The 20,297-nt window shown below is 38.6% G+C and overlaps 3 protein-coding genes across 3 annotated transcripts; all 3 read right to left on the bottom strand.

Annotated features, from left to right (window-relative positions):
• Window positions 1-99: 99 nt before the first annotated feature.
• On the bottom strand, window positions 100-6,917 carry LOC113137110 (cholesterol 24-hydroxylase-like). The gene is made up of 15 exons (XM_026318528.2): window positions 6,457-6,917; window positions 6,244-6,321; window positions 5,768-5,849; window positions 5,539-5,609; window positions 5,181-5,267; window positions 4,012-4,150; window positions 3,772-3,882; window positions 3,523-3,685; window positions 3,261-3,326; window positions 3,117-3,189; window positions 2,950-3,034; window positions 2,604-2,714; window positions 1,121-1,209; window positions 926-992; window positions 100-827 (listed from the first exon to the last, which is right to left on the bottom strand). The coding sequence occupies exons 1-15, from the start codon at window positions 6,603-6,605 to the stop codon at window positions 684-686; spliced, it is 1,515 nt and encodes a 504-aa protein (XP_026174313.1). The 5' UTR covers window positions 6,606-6,917; the 3' UTR covers window positions 100-683.
• Window positions 6,918-7,984: 1,067 nt separating this feature from the next.
• LOC113137111 (cholesterol 24-hydroxylase-like) lies at window positions 7,985-13,280 on the bottom strand. The gene is made up of 15 exons (XM_026318530.2): window positions 13,000-13,280; window positions 12,787-12,864; window positions 12,315-12,396; window positions 12,095-12,165; window positions 11,670-11,756; window positions 11,320-11,458; window positions 11,052-11,162; window positions 10,806-10,968; window positions 10,495-10,560; window positions 10,181-10,253; window positions 10,014-10,098; window positions 9,691-9,801; window positions 9,444-9,532; window positions 9,249-9,315; window positions 7,985-9,150 (listed from the first exon to the last, which is right to left on the bottom strand). Exons 1-15 carry the CDS (start codon window positions 13,146-13,148, stop codon window positions 9,007-9,009), a joined length of 1,515 nt encoding a protein of 504 aa, XP_026174315.1. The 5' UTR covers window positions 13,149-13,280; the 3' UTR covers window positions 7,985-9,006.
• A 274-nt stretch (window positions 13,281-13,554) lies between these two features.
• On the bottom strand, window positions 13,555-20,253 carry LOC113137112 (cholesterol 24-hydroxylase-like). The gene is made up of 15 exons (XM_026318531.1): window positions 20,080-20,253; window positions 19,867-19,944; window positions 19,191-19,272; window positions 18,941-19,011; window positions 18,515-18,601; window positions 18,166-18,304; window positions 17,930-18,040; window positions 17,688-17,850; window positions 17,375-17,440; window positions 16,172-16,244; window positions 16,005-16,089; window positions 15,681-15,791; window positions 15,412-15,500; window positions 15,217-15,283; window positions 13,555-15,118 (listed from the first exon to the last, which is right to left on the bottom strand). Exons 1-15 carry the CDS (start codon window positions 20,226-20,228, stop codon window positions 14,975-14,977), a joined length of 1,515 nt encoding a protein of 504 aa, XP_026174316.1. The 5' UTR covers window positions 20,229-20,253; the 3' UTR covers window positions 13,555-14,974.
• Window positions 20,254-20,297: the final 44 nt, after the last annotated feature.

Below are 20,297 nucleotides of genomic sequence, written 5' to 3'. Positions count from 1 at the left end.
TAAAACAACTTAATATACCACTCAGGAACCTCATGATATAAAAAAAATTATAGCAAACATGTAAAACCAAGATTAAATGAGTGACAGCTTTAGACAATGTTCTCAGAGAACTGCAGTTTAATGTTAGGTGAGTTCCATTCATTTTTGTAGGGAGCAGCGCCCTCATGTGGTTTTTGTTAGTAATGACAAATAGCTGAATACATAAAAATGAACTGAACATCAAAATTAATCAGTGTTACAAACATCAGTATATTAAAATGATATTGTTTTTTGCAAAAGTATAAAATGTATGTTAGACAGTTGTGAAATTTCAATGTGTGATTTATTTTTGAGTAAAAATCCACATTCTATATTTTATAATATTGCAATCATGAAGTTGAAGGCAGAAAAAGGTCAGTGGCTCAACTGTTATGGAAGAATAAACCTAAAAGAGCTAATGATGCAATAAACTACTCAGAATGTTTCTTTTACTACACATTATTTAAGGACATAGTCATTATATCAATATACTGTATATTTCAATGAAATGTGATGTGATTTTCTGTAGAAAAAAAGCAAGAAAACTACTCAGTCACTTTGGTCTGGAAGCTAGTGAGCTAGTTCGAGGAACCTAACAATCCAATTTCACCAGCTGGACTGATATGCTTTGTTATGATGTTATGGTTCTGTGTCACCATCTATTTTTAATGATTCCTGTGTCTGACTGAACACAACACTCCACTCTTGGGTCTGAGTGTGCCAGTGTCCAGGATGTCAAAGCTCTGTCCTGGGACAAGAGTGAAGTCAAATCTCTGCAGCAGCTTGGCCATCACCACTTTAGCCTCCATCTGCAAACCCACAACCTCCCGTCAGGTTAATTCAATATGTTGTTGAGTCTTTTTGGTGAAAGTTTGGATTATTGATAAATGTTTCTGTCACCACCCACCTGAGCAAAGTTCTGTCCCAGACATGAGTGTGGACCGAGGGCAAATGGGTAGTAGCAGTAATAAGGCCTTAACCAGGTAAATGACAAGTTCAGTTAATATAGACCACTTCCTTCTGTCTTCTGTGGCAATGCTCTAACATGACAAGACTCAACAGAAAACATGTCAACAGCCACAAATCATTCAACACCACTTACTTGGGAGCATCTGGGTGAAATCTGTCAGGATCAAATGTCAGTGGGTCCTTGAAGAATTTCTCCAGTCTCCCAGTCACATAGGGGTTGAACTGAGGAAGTTATTAAACATTTTGACAGGAAGTTATGATTCTGAAACTTTTATTTCCTTGCCATCGTCCTTTGTGTTTATAAAACAGATTTATAGTATAAAACGTTTTGAATTCTGAGGTAGAAACACATTCAAAAGAGAATTAGGGCTGCAACAAATGACTATTTCAATAATCGGTTGATTATGTTTTCAGTTAATCAGTTAACCAGATTTTTACTTAATTTAGGATATAGAGAAGTCTTTTTTCATCATTTTGTTGTCAAAATATGAACCTCAAACAATGAGATTGCTACACATGTAATAAAGAAATTAAAGAAAGTCAAATTAATTTTGTGCAATGATATTTAAAAAGATCTTACATTTTATTACATTAAAAAAGGCCCTTGTTTACTATAATTTCAATAAAACAAAAGTAAATGGCATATTAGCCCTAATGAAGTCAGTCACTCTTGCCAGAGTGCCAAACATCATAGCATCTCTCAATGTCACACATGGCAACCATAGTGCATAGGAACCATTCACCTGCTTGTCCACTACTTTTGTTCGTATTTACAAAGTGGCCTGGACTGGAGTCAAATATAAAGCCTCAATCAGTGTTTCAGTTCTATCATTGGTGTGACCTTTGTTGTGTCTCCTGTATACGCTATAGAGACAGTACTGCACGTCACTGAAATCAACTGGATTTTTCCCAGAACCATCTGCTGCTGTGTGCTGCATATGTTTAAATGACACCTCCAGACTACATGCATCTCTGGATATGATTCTCATGGCACTGTCCTGTCTTTATATGTGAAAACTGCTACATGTAATCTACACTGTCTCCAGCCTGCATTCAGTCATCAATAGGGGTGTGTGTGCGTGTGTGCGTGCGCTGTTTTCAGTCGGCTTGACAGACGCAGCAGCTAAAAAAAACAAAAAGCTGGGTGTCCTATATAGGCCATAGATGTTTTTAAAATTTCAATAAATGAAGCACAGGAAATATAAACAAGTAGCCTAAAAAATGCAGAGGTTGAGGACTCATGCCCATGCTATAAAGTTAGCTTGGATTAACATTAGGTAAAACAGAAGTCTGTCCGCTCAGTGAGATATGCAAGTTACTATTTCAATTGGTCTGAGAGCTGTAACATTTTTATGCATGACTGATTTTGTCACCACATAATATAAAAACTAGAAGGAGCCACCTCTATCCACATAACGGTGCAAAACTTGTTAAATTATGGAAAGCATGACGTTCGCTCTTCTCCGCTTCTGCCATTTTTATCTCCACAATTGCTGTGTCACTGTGTTCCGTTGCAGCTACATCATTACACCTAAGCAATAAATACATTTGTTGCAAACTGTTTCATAATCGATTTTTATGTATTAGTTGTTGCATCCCTAAAGTGAATGACTCACTAAACAACTGCATCCTCCAGGTATGTGGATACCAGCAATGACCATGTCTTCAGGTAGCTCACGTGATGTACCTGGAGCTGTCGGATAAATCCTCAGAGTCTCTTTTAGCACCTGGGTAGAAGTTACAGTGGGAAGTGCTCACTTTTTATTAGTTCAAAAAATAGATGAAGTGCAGTGCACATTTTAGAGATGAAGTCACTTAATGATGTTCCTTCAGCATTAGAAATGAAAATACTTATAAGCTAAAAGAGAGTTAGTGAATAAAAACATGAATGACTTTATATGTGAATATAATACACTCCTGAAATGTGTTGAACCATTTTCCCCCCAACTTCAGGACATGTACCTGGGAGAGATAGATCAGTCGCCCCAGGTCGTCATAGCTAATGTCCTGTTTCATCCCAATGACATCATCCACCTCTTGCCTCACTCTGAGAAATAAGACCCAATATAAGAAGCCATCGTTCAACAGATATATTATGAAACTGTTTTTACTGCATTGTTTCTTCTTACTTCTCCAGTACATGAGGATGTCTGGCAAGTTCCATGGTGCAAAAAGCCAATAGATTAGCTGTTGTTTCTTGTCCTAAAATCACACAAATGCAAAAAAGGACATTATCCTAAAATCAACATAGTATCAACAATACACAGACTCACCTGCAATGAAGAATGTCACAAAGTTGTCCAACATGAACTCCTCATCTTCTTTAGTCATGTTTTCCTCTGGAATGACAAAAAAAACCCAAAAAACAACAAACTAATATTTGAGTGATGTCCTTTAATTTTGTTATCAGCACAGGCATTAATTTAGAATAAACCAACCACATTAAGATGTGAAAATTTAGACAATAACTACTGGATATAAGGCTTTATCCTTTGGTTTGTTTTTGTTATTTTCGAAGCACATCTTAAAGGTAACCTTGACCAGCAGATTTGATGATTTGCGAGAGGATGTCCTTGGGGACGTCTTCACCATTTTCCATGGCTGTCTTTCTTTCATGGATCCACTTAGCTCCAGTTTTGCGCAGGAGGCGACAGGCTTCCCTCACCTCATTAATGAATGACCTGTTTTTTGGTTTGAACTGGAAATGTAAGTTTTTACAAATTTATGCACTTTACAAAATGTTGATTAATCAAATATCATATGATATTATAGTGACAGTCATACCTGAAAAAGGGGGTCTCGGGCATAATAGAGAAGCCCTTTCAGACACGCCTCGATGGCTTTAGGGAAAGGTGAACTATTGTTCAGCAGGTCTAAATCCACACCAAAAGCAACCTGAGAAATACCAAAGAAACAAAATATATAAGCCCTACTAAGACAGTTACGACTTGATGAGATAAACTTCTATGATAATCTTGTGCTTCACATTCAAGAAAAACCTGGTACAAGACTATGGCACAGTACCTTAGCAATAACATCAAGGGTAACACGGTTCAATAGGTTGAGCATGTGGGTCTCTGCTTTGCTATCAGCAATATCCGTAAGTTTACTCATCAGTTTCTCTGCTCTGTCGTTGAATGTGTCCATTAGACCTCTCAAATACCTGCAAATAATGGTAGTTTTAGGAGGTGGAATGGCCTTGTCAAGCAGGGCCGGTTCTTGCCAGCTATAGAAGAGTGGGCTGGCAGATATACTGGGTGGGCAAGTAGTAGGATAAAGTCAGAATAATGATTTATTTATTTATTCATTTAACACACATTACAATGCTTCCAATTGGTATAACCACGCAAGGTAAAAACAACATTTCTCTCGTTACCAACATCGAACTTACAACAAGGGAAACAGAAGCGCGCGTCCCCCAAAATGCTGTATTCAAGCCATGGACGCAAACGGTACTACCCAGCATTGAATGACCTCGGTATAGACCCAAATGTCCATTCAGGGTAGCTATTTAATACTGGCTGGGACAGTGTTTTCAAATGTAGGTCCAGTATTTCACTGCCACTGACAGCGTGAATTTGCATGGCTGAGGTGGAGGGAGACGGACTTATTTCTGAAGGAGGAGGTGGGGAGATTATGAAACAACATCGGGGCTGCCGGAGCCACTAATCTCCTTCCTTATAGGCACCAAAAATCTATGCATTGCACGCAAATACTCCTGCTTGTTATCGCTCGTGTTCTTGTCTGTCAGAAACTGAATCTGTTTCTCCGCACTAAAGGCGAGTTGCGAGTGTGGAGAGTATACCAGGTTCAGCCAGTGACAACACACAAAATACTGCATTTTTCTGCTGTTATTTTTTAATTGGTTGGGGCAGTCTACGACCATCTCTCAAACTTAACACGCAGCCCGCCTTAGATTGTCTTTGCCAAAGCACAAATCATAAAAACTAATAGATAAATTCTTTCACTAAATTCTAATCGCGTGGGCAAGACAGACTTTTGGCCCAGATCCAGCCCTGTTGTCAAGACATACCTGCAAACTTACATGGACATTCGGTAAAAGCATAACATCAAACTACAGAAACTGATGAAAAATGAACAAAACTCAAGAAGGATCAACAATAATTGTAAACATTGCCAATAAAAAGGTTGACCAACTTCATGCTCTTTCTTTGACAAAGTAAATAACTCACAAGCTGCTGAATGCAGGGTCCATGATCCGGCGCTGTTTATACCACTGCTCATGGTCCCGTGCTGTTAACAGGCCGTTACCTAGGAACCTTGAAGTGAGACATGGAACACAATACCTTCAAAATGGTAAAAATAAAGTTCTTGATTTTTTTGACACAAGTGAAGTAAACCAGCACCCAAAAATTGACTGAGAATACAGACAAATTTAGATAAAACATGCCATGATGTTACAATGTAAGCTATAGGATGTTACTCAATAAAGCTAGTTTGACAATTAAAATTTTGCTATGATTATTAGAACTAAATTGTTGTTAGGCCAGTTGTGCTTAGTACACAACCTGCACAGCTGAGCTAAATTACCTCTGACCAAACAGGTTAAAAAGTCTTTTATAGAAGCTGTCTTTGAGGTATTTCGGGGACATCAGGATTTCCTAAAAACAGAACCATTAACAAGGCAAACATATACACATTTAGATATAACGTTATATATTTTACTTTGTTTTAATTAAAATGTAGTTTTTATTTCCCAAGCAGGCCTATCTGTGCACTTTAACACCATTATTACACAATATTCGTGAATAATATTTACCTTGGTCGCCTCCGGACAGCTCACACAAAGTATGAGATAATGCAGAACATTTACCCTGTAAACAGGCCCATAGATTTTGGCCCTGTAAATGACAACTTCATTTATAAATACGTTTGATTTGGGAACAAACTGTAGTTATAGTTAACACATACAATAGACACAGTAACTACTACAAAATTAAACTTTAAGTTATTTAATATGTAAAGAAGAACAGTCACGTTTAATCTGAGGTAATAACACACCACGGACTATCTGGCTACAGCCTGTAACAATGTGTAGGTGAATAGTTACTGAACTGAACTACAGGTCCCACTGAACAGCGCTAATGTTACGACAAAACTTAAGTGTCTGCAGCGAAGTTTTATGACATGTTCTCATTACGACCAAAGTTTAACATTTACGTTACATAATGGTAACTAACGCTAGTTACTCCTCCATGTTTAACTTTTGCTTATTATAACTTTGCTCATGCTTACCACTCCAGAAACTTGTCGTGCATAACTTCATCATTGTTCATTATTCTCCAAAACGTCGCTGTGTGTCCGAAGAAAAAACTGAGGAGAGAAACAAAGTGAGTTCATGTTAACACAACAGGTTCAGCTGGCGTTAGCTAAGTGACGCTCAGTGACGAGACAACAACTAACTTCACGTTAGCATCAGCTGCTAAAACAACAAGCCGCTTCACGTACCTGTCTCTCGGTGGCCCAGGGATGTGGTCATATTTCATATGAATGTGTTTGATGTACAAGCAGTAACCAAGGAAAGCGACGAAAAGCAGAAAGACCAGAAACACAAGCGCCTGTGAAGCCCAGTTCAAAAGTACATGGAAAACCGCCATTGTGGTAAATCGAGTCCCGACCACTGTAAAGTGACAGTACAGGTGTTGAGTCTGTCTGCTCCACCGTCACGACCTGCTGCCTGATAAACTGTGCGTCACGTAGCGCCCCCTCCTGGTGGTTATGGTTCGGATAAAGTTATGTTCAGGTTAGGGTATTGAGGAGAAACATCCTGACGGCGCAACAAACTTGGACCCATGATGAGCAGCAGGCAGACGAGAAGTGCGGAGAAACAACAAGGGTCAGTCCTCTTAAAGGGACAGGACTTCAGGACTGGGAAAACATATTAGTTTTACAGACTGATGGGACATTAATATTTTAACATATTTTATTATGACATTAATGAAACGGGCATTGAACAAATTGTTAAATGTTTTGGTTTTACATTAACTTTAAATATTGACTTTGTAAAAGCTAGTAACACAGATTTTTAATATTTAAGTAACTGTTCCAACTGTCCTAATTGTTTCAAAAATAAAAATAACACTAGTACACAAATATATACCGCAGTCCAATTCAATTCAGTTTATTTGTATAGCACCAAATCACAATATAATCATCTCAAAGCACATTATCTTCATGATCTCTAATGCCTTATAGGCAAGCACTTGGCAACTGTAAAGGTGAAAAACTCCCCTTAACGGAAGAAAAAACCTCCAGCAGAACCAGGCTGTTTGGGCGCCCATCTGCCCGGACCAGTTGGGGTGAGTGGATAGAGGAGAAAAGAACAGCAACAATAAACAACAAATAAACACTGTGCAGGTTGGTGCAGCCAGTAACTGCATATCAGCAATATACAGCTCCAGGACCAGGGACACCTGCAGAAGGTACATACACAGACTGACAGAGCACAAACTAGGGGAGAGAGACACACAAACAAATTCAATGATGGCATATACATGTGAGAGTAGAGGTAGAGGAGAAGAGAGAGAGGAGCACTGTGTACTGATGGGGAGTCCTCAGGTAGTCTAGGCCTATAGCAGTATAACTATAAGCTTTGTCAAAAAGGAAAGCTTTACACCTAACCTTCAAAGTATTGAGTGTCTGTCTGCTGAACCCAGACGGGGAGCTGGTTCCATGGGAGAGAAGCCTGATGGTTAAAAGCTCTGCCTCCCAATCCATATCTGGATTCTCTGGGAAAGTAGATCTCCACTCTGACAGCAAAGGCTCTATAGTAATAGTACTAAGGTCTTTAAGGTATGAAGGAGCCTGACGTTCAGATTAGGGTATTGAGGAGAAACATCCTGATGGCGCAACAAACTTGGACCCATGATGAGCAGCAGGCAGACGAGAAGTGCGGAGAAACAACAAGGGTCAGTCCTCTTAAAGGGACAGGACTTCAGGACTGGGAAAACATATTAGTTTTACAGACTGATGGGACAATATTTTAACATATTTTATTATGACATTAATAAAACGGGCATTGAACAATTTTGGCTTTACCTTAACTTTAAATATTGGACTTTACTTTGTAAAAGCTAGTAACACATGTTTTAAAACTTAAAGATGTATAAGTACTTGTCCCAGTTGTCCTAATTGATTATAAAAAATAATAACCCTAGTACACTGATATTCAACAACTTGATTTGCCACTTAAGAACCTCATGGTATAACAAAAATCACAAAATAACATGTAAAAGCAGGGTTAAATGAGTGACAGCTTTAGACAATGTCCCCAGAAAACTGCAGTTTAACTAACACACTTCTGAGTTTCAATTATTTTTGCAGGTTGCAGTAAACCCTTGTGTAGTCTTTGTTAGTAATAGACAAACACAGGTGACGAGTACATAAAAATCACTATACAGCAAACAGTTAACACAAACTGAGCATGGCAGGCATCACATTCATCACTAGTATATTAAATTGATGTGTTAGACAGCTGTGACATTTCAATGTGTGATTCATTTTTATTTATGCAAAAACATTTTACGTATTTTATTATATTGTCATTACAAAGTTAAAGGCACAAAAAAGGTCAGTGGCTCAGCTGTTATGGAAGAATAAATTTAAATTATTAAAGAGCTAATGACGCTAAAACCACCCTGTGATGGACTGGTGACCTGTCCACGGTGGACCCCTGCCTTTTACCTAAAGAGAGCTGGGATGGGCTCCAGCAGATCCCTGTGACCCTGATCCCGTATAGATGATGGATGGTGCTATAACCCACTCAAAACATAATTAATTTGTTTTCCTGCAATTTTTTTGTAGGATATCATTTAATATAAATGTACTATATATGTAATTGAAATGTGATATGATTTTTTGTAGAAAAAAATGCAAGAAAACTACTCACTCACTTTGGGCTGGAAGCTAGTGAGATAGTTGAGGAGCCTAACAATCCAATTTCACCAGCTGGACTGATATGCTTGTTACGATGTTATGGTTCTGTGTCACCATCTATTTTTAATGATTCCTGTGTCTGACTGAACACAACACTCCACTCTTGGGTCTGAGTGTGCCAGTGTCCAGGATGTCAAAGCTCTGTCCTGGGACAAGAGTGAAGTCAAATCTCTGCAGCAGCTTGGCCATCACCACTTTAGCCTCCATCTGCAAACCCACAACCTCCCGTCAGGTTAATTCAATATGTTGTTGAGTCTTTTTGGTGAAAGTTTGGATTATTGATAAATGTTTCTGTCACCACCCACCTGAGCAAAGTTCTGTCCCAGACATGAGCGTGGACCGAGGGCAAATGGGTAGTAGCAGTAATAAGGCCTTAATCAGGTAAATGACAAGTTCAGCTAATATAGACCACTTCCTTCTGTCTTCTGTGGCAATGCTCTAACATGACAAGACTCAACAGAAAACATGTCAACAGGCACAAATCATTCAACACTACTTACTTGGGAGCATCTGGGTGAAATCTGTCAGGATCAAATGTCAGTGGGTCCTTGAAGAATTTCTCCAGTCTCCCAGTCACATAGGGGCTGAACTGAGGAAGTTATTAAACATTTTGACAGGAAGTTATGATTCTGAAACTGCGTTTTCTTGTGCGTTATACTAAGTGCCATTTCTTTTATGGATATAAAACAGATATATACTATAAAAAAGTTTTGAATTCTGGGGTATAAACACAAGTGAATGACTCACAAAACAACTGCATCCTCCAGGTATGTGGATACCAGCAATGACCATGTCTTCAGGTAGCTCACGTGATGTGCCTGGAGCTGTCGGATAAATCCTCAGAGTCTCTTTTAGCACCTGGGTAGAAGTTACAGTGGGAAGTGCTCACTTTTTATCAGTTCTTTAAAAAATGAATGAAGTCACTTAATGATGTTGCTTCAGCATTAGAAATGAAAACACTTATAAGCTAAAAGAGAATTAGTGAATAAAATCATGAATGACTTTATATGTGAATATAATACACTCCTGAAATGTATTGAACCATTTCCCCCCAACTTCAGGACATGTACCTGGGAGAGATAGATCAGTCGCCCCAGGTCATCATAGCTAATGTCCTGTTTCATCCCAATGACATCATCCACCTCTTGCCTCACTCTGAGAAATAAGACCCAATATAAGAAGCCATCGTTCAACAGATATATTATGAAACTGTTTTTACTGCATTGTTTCTTCTTACTTCTCCAGCACATGAGGATGTCTGGCAAGTTCCATGGTGCAAAAAGCCAATTGATTAGCTGTTGTTTCTTGTCCTAAAATGATACAAATGCAAAAATGAATCAGAACATTACCTTTAAACAGAGAAAATGAGTATCAACAACACACAAAGCAATAATATTCTTTCTGAGCCAAGAAAGTGGGGTTTAAAAAATAAAAAAACTGAAGTAAATTATGATATGATTATTTATATTTTCTCTATACATTGTAAGTTTGTCATCAGACTGGTTATGTCCATGCAGATAGAAAGAAAACACAGACATAACACAGACTCACCTGCAATGAAGAATGTAACAAAATTGTCCAACATGAACTCCTCATCTTCTTTAGTCATGTTTTCCTCTGGAATGACAAAAAAACATGTAAACTAATATTTGACTGATGTCTTTAAATATTCCTTGTGAGCACAGGCATTAATTTAGAATAAATCAACCACATTAAGATGTGGAAATGTAAACAACTTCATATAAGGTTTTATATCCTTTGGGTTATGTTTTTAATCTTTAATATCTGTTAAAATATTCTAAATACAACAATATTTCAATGTTGTTTTTATCAAATCACATAAAAACTTAAGGAAAGGTAACCTTGACCAGCAGATTTGATGATTTGTGAGAGGATGTCCTTGGGGACGTCTTCACCATTTCCCATGGCTGTCTTTCTTTCATGGATCCACTTAGCTCCAGTTTTGCGAAGCAGGCGACAGGCTTCCCTCACCTCATTAATGAATGACCAGTTTGTTGGTTTCAACTGGAAATGTAAGTTTTTAAAATGTTACGCACGTCACAAAATTTTAACAAAGTACTCTATACAATGGGAAAGTGTAGAAGTACCTCAAAAAAGAAGTCTCGGGCATAGTACGTCATCCCTTTGAGACACGTCTCAATGGCTTTAGGGAAAGGTGAACTATTGTTCAGCAGGTCTAAATCCACACCAAATGCAACCTGAGAAATACCAAAGAAACAACTTATATAAGCCCTACTAAGACAGTTACAACTTGATTCGATTAATGTTTGTGATAATCTTGTGCTTCACATTCAAGAAAAACTTGGCACAGGACTACTGCAGAGAAAGCTGTAAAATAAGACTATGGCACAGTACCTTAGCAATAACATCAAGGGTAACACAGTTCATTAGGTTGAGCATGTGGGTCTCTGCTTTGCTATCAGCAATATCCGTAAGTTTACTCATCAGTTTCTCTGCTCTGTCGTTGAATGCGCCCATTAGACCTCTCAAATACCTGCAAATAATGGTAGATTTAGGAGGTGGAATGACCCTGTCAAGACATACCTGCAAACTTACATGGACATTCGGTAAAAGCATAACATCAAACTAAAGACACTGATGAAAAATCAACAAAATTCAAGAAGGATCAACAATAATTGTAAACATTGCCAATAAAAAAGGTTGACCAACTTCATGCTCTTTCTTTGACAAAGTTAATAACTCACAAGCTGCTGAATGCAGGGTCCATGATCCGGCGCTGTTTATACCACTGCTTATGGTCCCGTGCTGTTACCAGCCCATTACCTAGGAACCTTGAAGAGAGACATGGAACACAATTCCTTCAAAATGGTAAAAATAAGAATCTAGTTTAGTCAACATAACAGAACCATGAAGTGAAAAGCAAAGTCTCTGCCTGGCACCCAACAATTGAATGAGAACATTGATAAATGTAGGTAAAACATGCCAAGATTACTTGATTGGACATTACAGTGTAAGCTGCTCTATGTTGCTGAATAACGGCAGTTTGACAGTTTAACCTTTGTTGTGATTATGATTGCTAAATAGTTGTTTGGCCAGTTTGACAACATGGTACAGAACCTGCATCACTGAGAGGTATGCAGTATAGTAGTCTGACAGTCTGATAAGTTACCTCTGACCAAACAGGTTGGAGAGTCTCTTGTAGAAGCTGTCTTTGGGGTATTTGGAGGACATCAGGATTTCCTAAAAATCAGAAAAGTACGAACATAGAAAGACATTTGGATGTAACGATGTATCTTTTTAATCTGTAGTTTTTTATTTGCAAGTAATTCTTCCCAAGCAGGCCTTTCTATCTGTCCATTTTAATACCAATGCTCTTGTGTAATATTTACCTTGGTCGCCTCCGGACAGTTCACACCGAGTATGACATAATGCAGAATATATATCTTGTAAACAGGCCCATAGATTTTGGCCCTGTAAATGACAGCTTCATTTATAAATACGTTTGATTTGGGAACAAACAGTAGTTATAGTTAACACATACAATAGACACAGTAACTACTACAAAATTAAACTTTAAGTTATTTAATATGTAAAGAAGAACAGTCACGTTTAATCTGAGGTAATAACACACCACGGACTATCTGGCTACAGCCTGTAACAATGTGTAGGTGAATAGTTACTGAACTGAACTACAGGTCCCACTGAACAGCGCTAATGTTACGACAAAACTTAAGTGTCTGCAGCGAAGTTTTATGACATGTTCTCATTACGACCAAAGTTTAACATTTACGTTACATAATGGTAACTAACGCTAGTTACTCCTCCATGTTTAACTTTTATTTTAACTTTGCTCATGCTTACCACTCCACGGATTTGTCGTATATATTTTCGTCATTGTTCATTATTCTCCAAAACGTCGCTGTGTGTCCGAAGAAAAAACTGAGGAGAGAAACAAAGTGAGTTCATGTTAACACAACAGGTTCAGCTGGCGTTAGCTAAGTGACGCTCAGTGACGAGACAACAACTAACTTCACGTTAGCATCAGCCGCTAAAACAACAAGCCGCTTCACGTACCTGTCTCTCGGTGGCCCAGGGATGTGGTCATATTTCATATGAATGTGTTTGATGTACAAGCAGTAACCAAGGAAAGCGACGAAAAGCAGAAAGACCAGAAACACAAGCGCCTGTGAAGCCCAGTTCAAAAGTACATGGAAAACCGCCATTGTGGTAAATCGAGTCCCGACCACTGTAAAGTGACAGTACAGGTGTTGAGTCTGTCTGCTCCACCGTCACGACCTGCTGCCTGATAAACTGTGCGTCACGTAGCGCCCCAAGCAGGACATTAGTTATATTACTTAAATAATATGACGTTAATAATACATATATTAAACAAATGACCCTTAGTTGTTTTGTCTGTGCATCAACTTTAAATGTTTGACTTGTGTTTGTAAAAGCTAATAGCACGGGGTTTTTAACTTAAACATAATTATCCCAGTTGTCCTATTGATAGTTTCAAATTTCATCAAACTTCATTACACTGATATATATATAACAACTTGATTTGCCACTTAATGTTATGGTATAACAAAAATTACAGCCACCATGTGAAAATACGGTTCAGTAAACAGATTTCCATTTCATTTATTTATTTTTATAGACATAAACACAGAGTACATAAAAATTCATCAAATTTATCATCAGTATATTAAATTGATATTCATTGTTTCTTGCAAATGTATAAATTGGGTTAGACAATTGAGACATTTCAATGTGATTTATTGATATTTGTGCAAAAACATTTGATGTATTTTATAATATTGTCATTATAAAGTTAAAGGCACAAAAAGGTCAGTGGCTCATCTATTATGGAAGAATAAATCTAAATTATTAAAGAGCTAATGATGCTAAAACCCACTTAAAAAGTAACTAATTGTCATGATCCGTGTTTTCAGTTTCCTGTTTTGTATTTTTATTTTGAAGGTTCATGACGATCTATTTTTGTTCTGTTTTGTTTCTCTTTACTTTGACCTAATTAGTTAATTGTTTTCACCCCTACCTTGTTATGTTCCTCCTGCTTATATACCTCAGTTCATCAATAGTTTCTTTGCCAGGTCATCAGACCAGAACTCTGACTACATCCCTGCTCAGCACTACTTAGCAACTGCCAAGAAATGTATTTTTTGTGTTAAGTCTTTCCAATTTTGTTTTGCCTTTGTTTCTTGTATGTGTTTTTTAAGTTCTCCACCATGTCCTGCGTTCCTGTTTAATTCCCTTCGTTCATGCCTTTGTCTTGTCTTGTTTCCCCTGTATTCCTGTCCGTGTTTCCCTGAGGTCTAGTGTGTCCCCGACTGTGTGTGTGACCAAGACCTTCCTGCTTTGTCCCTGTAGTCCATGTTCATGTTTCCCTGTAGTCTGGTGCGTACCCCATCGTGTGTGTGACCCAGACGTTCATGGCCTGTTCCCCTGTGTCTGTGTTCATGTTCTTGCCTTGTTCCCCTCGTTCATGTTTTCCTTTGGTCTGGTAAGTCCCCGAGAGAGAGTGTGACCCCGACCTCCATGCCTTGTCCCTGAGTTCTTGTTCCCCGTAGGCCTGTGTGACCGCAGTGTGTGTGTCCCATGTCTTGTCCCCTCAGTTCATGTTGTCGTCCCTTAGTTTGGATTCCCGTGTCCTTGTGTTCCCACCTTGACCCTTTCCCTGCCACGTCCTGTTTCCTTGGTTTTTGTCTCAATAAAGTTCTTTTCTGCACCTGAGTACCAGTTTGGGGGTAATTATTAGTCCTAAATTAAATTAACCCCGATCCATGACACTAATTTGTTTTCCTGCAAATCATTTTTAGGATATCATCAATCATTATTTCATGCAAATATACTGTCTATTTCATTAAAACATGATAGTTTGTTTTTTTTTTAGCAAAAAAAAAGCAAGAAAACTACTCACTCACTTCAGGCTGGAAGCTAGTGAGATAGTTGAGGAGCCTAACAATCCAATTTCACCAGCTAGACTGATATGCTTTGTTATGATGTTATGGTTCTGTGTCAGCATCTATTTCTAATGATTCCTGTGTCTGACTGAACACAACACTCCACTCTTGGATCTGAGTGTGCCAGTGTCCAGGATGTCAAAGCTCTGTCCTGGGACAAGAGTGAAGTCAAATCTCTGCAGCAGCTTGGCCATCACCACTTTAGCCTCCATCTGCAAACCCACAACCTCCCGTCAGGTTAATTCAATATGTTGTTGAGTCTTTTTGGTGAAAGTTTGGATTATTGATAAATGTTTCTGTCACCACCCACCTGAGCAAAGTTCTGTCCCAGACATGAGCGTGGACCGAGGGCAAATGGGTAGTAGCAGTAATAAGGCCTTAACCAGGTAAATGACAAGTTCAGTTAATATAGACCACTTCCTTCTGTCTTCTGTGGCAATGCTCTAACATGACAAGACTCAACAGAAAACATGTCAACAGGCACAAATCATTCAACGCTACTTACTTGGGAGCATCTGGGTGGAATCTGTCAGGATCAAATGTCAGAGGCTCCTTGAAGAATTTCTCCAGTCTCCCAGTCACATAAGAGTTGAACTGAGGAAGTTATTGAACATTATGACAGGAGGTTATGGTTCAGAAACTGCGTTTTCTTGTGTGTTATACTTGGTAAGTGCCATTTTACTTTGTGTATATAAAACAGATTGTATTATCTATATTATAACATATTATAAAACTGGAATTCTGGGGTAAAAGGACAAAAAATTAATGACTCACAAAACAAGTGCTTCCTCCAGGTATGTGGATACCAGCAATGACCATGTCTTCTGGTAGCTCACGTGATGTACCTGGAACTGTCGGGTAAATCCTCAGAGTCTCTTTTAGCACCTGGGTAGAAGTTACAGTGGGAAGTGCTCACTTTTTATCAGTTCTTTAAAAAATGAATGAAGTCACTTAATGATGTTGCTTCAGCATTAGAAATGAAAATACTTATAAGCTAAAAGAGAATTAGTGAGTAAAACCATGAATGACTTTATATGTGAATATAATACACTCCTGAAATGTGTTGAACCATTTTACCCCCAACTTCAGGACATGTACCTGGGAGAGATAGATCAGTCGCCCCAGGTCGTCATAGCTAATGTCCTGTTTCATCCCAATGACATCATCCACCTCTTGCCTCACTCTGAGAAATAAGACCCAATATAAGAAGCCATCGTTCAACAGATATATTATGAAACTGTTTTTACTGCATTGTTTCTTCTTACTTCTCCAGCACATGAGGATGTCTGGCAAGTTCCATGGTGCAAAAAGCCAATTGATTAGCTGTTGTTTCTTGTCCTAAAATGATACAAATCCAAAAATGAATCAGAACATTACCTTTAACCGGTTATCTACCCCGCCCCCCTTTTTGCATACGGCCGAACAACACGTAGCTAAATTAAACTAGCTGTTGTTCTTACATTTTAAGAGTTATATTGACGACCTTGGTGCCGTTTGAAGCAAAATCGTCCCAGTTTATTATCAGCGCGCTGTAAAATGTGAAACATGACTCCCTTCCCCCTCTAGCGTCGAGCGCTGTTTGCCCAGTGTTGTCTAGGCAACATTTACAGTAAGGGGGGTGCGTTAAAGCCCACTGTTGCGTCATCTGGCACGACGTGCCATATATTGTTGCAAAGGTCTCATCATTGGCTACCAGATGCGTCAGTCACCATTTACGAACAATTTGACTGGCTAATTCTCGTGTCAATCGAAGTTAGACTATGCCTCCTGACTGGGATTTTCTCTGAGGATGTGAATTCTATTGGTTTTACCGTTAGTTACGCTGGATTCTCATGTGATTCACAGAAGCTTGCTATGTCAAACTTGATTGAATAAACAGACAAATCAACCGTAAAACGAAGCGGCTTATGGCTTTTTATGAGGAGGACGATGGATTTATGGATTTACTGTACAATATTACGTCTTTTGGACTATTGGCGCACTTTGTTCTATGGATTCTAACGAACAAAACGATATGCGACACTCCATATTTGATTACACATGAACTAACGCGACAGAAAGGTAAGGAGCAGCGTATTGTACTGTATTTGTACTTTTGTTAAATATTAAGAAACTGTAGTCGCTGTGATTATTCAATCCAAAATTGCTTTATGCCATTTGAATCGTGAGACTTTAAGGTTTTATTAGACATAAAATTTATTAGACTGTATCCACATTTTCCGACGATCTTTTTGTGACATATCTAGACATACAAATATCGGAGCGGATCCGCTCCAAAACAGGGAAAATGAGTATCAACAACACACAAAGCAATAATATTCTTTCTGAGCCAAGAAAGTGAGGTTTAAAAAATAAAAAAACAGAAGTAACTTATATGATTATTTATATTTTCTCTATACATTGTAAGTTTGTCATCAGACTGGTTATGTCCATGCAGATAGAAACAAACAGACATAACACAGACTCACCTGCAATGAAGAATGTAACAAAATTGTCCAACATGAACTCCTCATCTTCTTTAGTCATGTTTTCCTCTGGAATTACAAAAAACATGTAAATTAATGTTTGACTCATGTCTTTAAATATTCCTTGTGAGCACAGGCATTAATTTAGAATAAATCAACCACATTAAGATGTGGAAATGTAAACAATAACTTCATATAAGGCTTTATATCCTTTGGGTTATGTTTTTAATCTTTAATATCTGTTAAAATATTCTGAATACAACAATATTTCAATGTTGTTTTTATCAAATCACATAAAAACTTAAGGAAAGGTAACCTTGACCAGCAGATTTGATGATTTGTGAGAGGATGTCCTTGGGGACGTCTTCACCATTTTCCATGGCTGTCTTTCTTTCATGGATCCACTTAGCTCCAGTTTTGCGAAGCAGGCGACAGGCTTCCCTCACCTCATTAATGAATGACCAGTTTTTGGGTTTGAACTGGAAATACAGGTTTTTAAAATGTTACACACTTTAAAAATTTTTACAAACTCCATATAATTTTATAGTGAGGCTGTACCTCAAACATGCGGTCTCGGACCTGGTACACCATCCCTTTGAGACACGTCTCGATGGCTTTAGGGAAAGGTGAACTATTGTTCAACAGGTCTAAATCCACACCAAAAGCAACCTGAGAAATACCAAAGAAACAACATATATAAGCCCTACTAAGACAGTTACAACTTGATGAGATAAACTTTTGTGATAATCTTGTGCTTCACATTCAAGAAAAACTACAAGACTATGGCACAGTACCTTAGCAATAACATCAAGGGTAACACAGTTCATTAGGTTGAGCATTTGGGTCTCTGTTTTGCTATCAGCAATATCCATAAGTTTACTCATCAGTTTCTCTGCTCTGTCATTGAATGCGCCCATTAGACCTCTCAAATACCTGCAAATAATGGTAGATTTAGGAGATAGAATGGCCTTGTCAAGACATACCTGCAAACCTACAGAGAAACTCTATAAATGCGCAACACTGCACAAAAGAAATTGATGGATAGTTACCAATAATCCAGAAGGATCAACAATAATTGTAAACATTGCCAATAAAAAGGTTGACCAACTTCATGCTCTTTCTTTGACAAAGTTAATAACTCACAAGCTGCTAAATGCAGGGTCCATGATCCGGCGCTGTTTATACCACTGCTCATGGTCCCGTGCTGTTAACAGGCCGTTACCTACAAACCTTGAAGAGAGACATGGAACACAATACCTTCAAAATGGTAAAAATAAGAATCTAGTTTAGTCAACATAACAGAACCATGAAGTGAACCAGCAAAGTCTCTGCCTGGCACCCAACAATCGAATGAGAACATTGATAAATGTAGGTAAAACATGCCAAGATTACTTGATTGGACATTACAGTGTAAGCTGCTCTATGTTGCTGAATAACGGCAGTTTGACAGTTTAACCTTTGTTGTGATTATGATTGCTAAATAGTTGTTTGGCCAGTTTGACAACATGGTACAGAACCTGCACCACTGAGAGATATGCAGTATAGTAGTCTGACAGTCTGATAAGTTACCTCTGACCAAACAGGTTGAAGAGTCTCTTGTAGAAGCTGTCTTTGGGGTATTTGCGGGACATCAGGATTTCCTAAAACCAGAACCGTTGAAAGTGCAAACACAGAAAGACATTAAAATGTAATGTTATATATTTCTTAATTTATTTTTTAATCAAAAAACACATGTATTTGTTTGTTTGTTTTGAAGGGAATTCTACCCAAGCAGACCCTTCTATCTGTGCACCATAATAATATTGTGTGTGATGTTTACCTTGGTCGCCTCCGGACAGCTCACACAAAGTAGGACATAATGCAGAGCATTTATCCTGTAAACAGGTCCATAGGTTTTGGTCCTGTAAATGACAACTTAATTATTAAATACGTTTTTATAGTTAAGCATGTAATGGACACAATAACTACTGAAACCCCACCCACTTTCCTTTGGGGGGTGGGTACAACAATGGATGGTCTTCTATTGAGGAAATACCTTTTATATGCCGAAAAGCCGAAAAGAAGGTTTTCCTTCAAACCGGCGTGCTGTGCTGTTCACAACACCATTTAACCAGCAAAAGCAGCAAAGGTGAATACCTTGTGTTCTACAAGCTCTACCGCACCGACAGTGATGTGAGCAGCAGGCGCATTAGAGCGACCCGCAATCACAGACACAGGAGGATAATGCTAGCTCTGCCGCCGCCACACCCCCCCCCACTCCAACAACTTTTTGTCCTTCTTGGACACAAGTGTCCTCCTTTTGAGAGTCATACCGTAGGCCACCCTAGGCTCCAGAGAACAGTAACGTTATGACAAAACTTAACAGTGTTTGCAGCGAAGTTTTGTTATGACATGTTCTCATTACGCCAAAAGTTTAATATTTAATGTTACATAATGGTAACTAACGCTAGTTACTTGTACATGTTTAACCTTATTTTAACTTTGCTCATGCTTACCACTCCAGAAACTTGTCGTGCATAACGTCGCCACTGTTCATTATTCTCAAAACTGTGGGCGAGTGTCCCAGGAAAAAACTGAGGAGAGAAACAAAGTGAGTTCATGTTAACACAACAGGTTTAGCTGGCGTTAGCTAAGTGACGCTCAGTGACGAGACAACAACTAACTTCACGTTAGCATCAGCCGCTAAAACAACAAGCCGCTTCACGTACCTGTCTCTCGGTGGCCCAGGGATGTGGTCATATTTCATATGAATGTGTTTGATGTACAAGCAGTAACCAAGGAAAGCGACGAAAAGCAGAAAGAACAGAAACACAAGCGCCTGTGACGCCCAGTTCAAAAGTACATGGAAAACCGCCATTGTGGTAAATCGAATCCAGACAGTCAGACAGTTAGCACTTCCGTGTTGCATCTGTCCCTTTAAATTTCT

Source organism: Mastacembelus armatus, chromosome 24 (assembly GCF_900324485.2).
Source record: "Mastacembelus armatus chromosome 24, fMasArm1.2, whole genome shotgun sequence".
NCBI lineage: Eukaryota > Metazoa > Chordata > Actinopteri > Synbranchiformes > Mastacembelidae > Mastacembelus > Mastacembelus armatus.
This window is presented reverse-complemented; position numbering and strand designations above follow the sequence as displayed.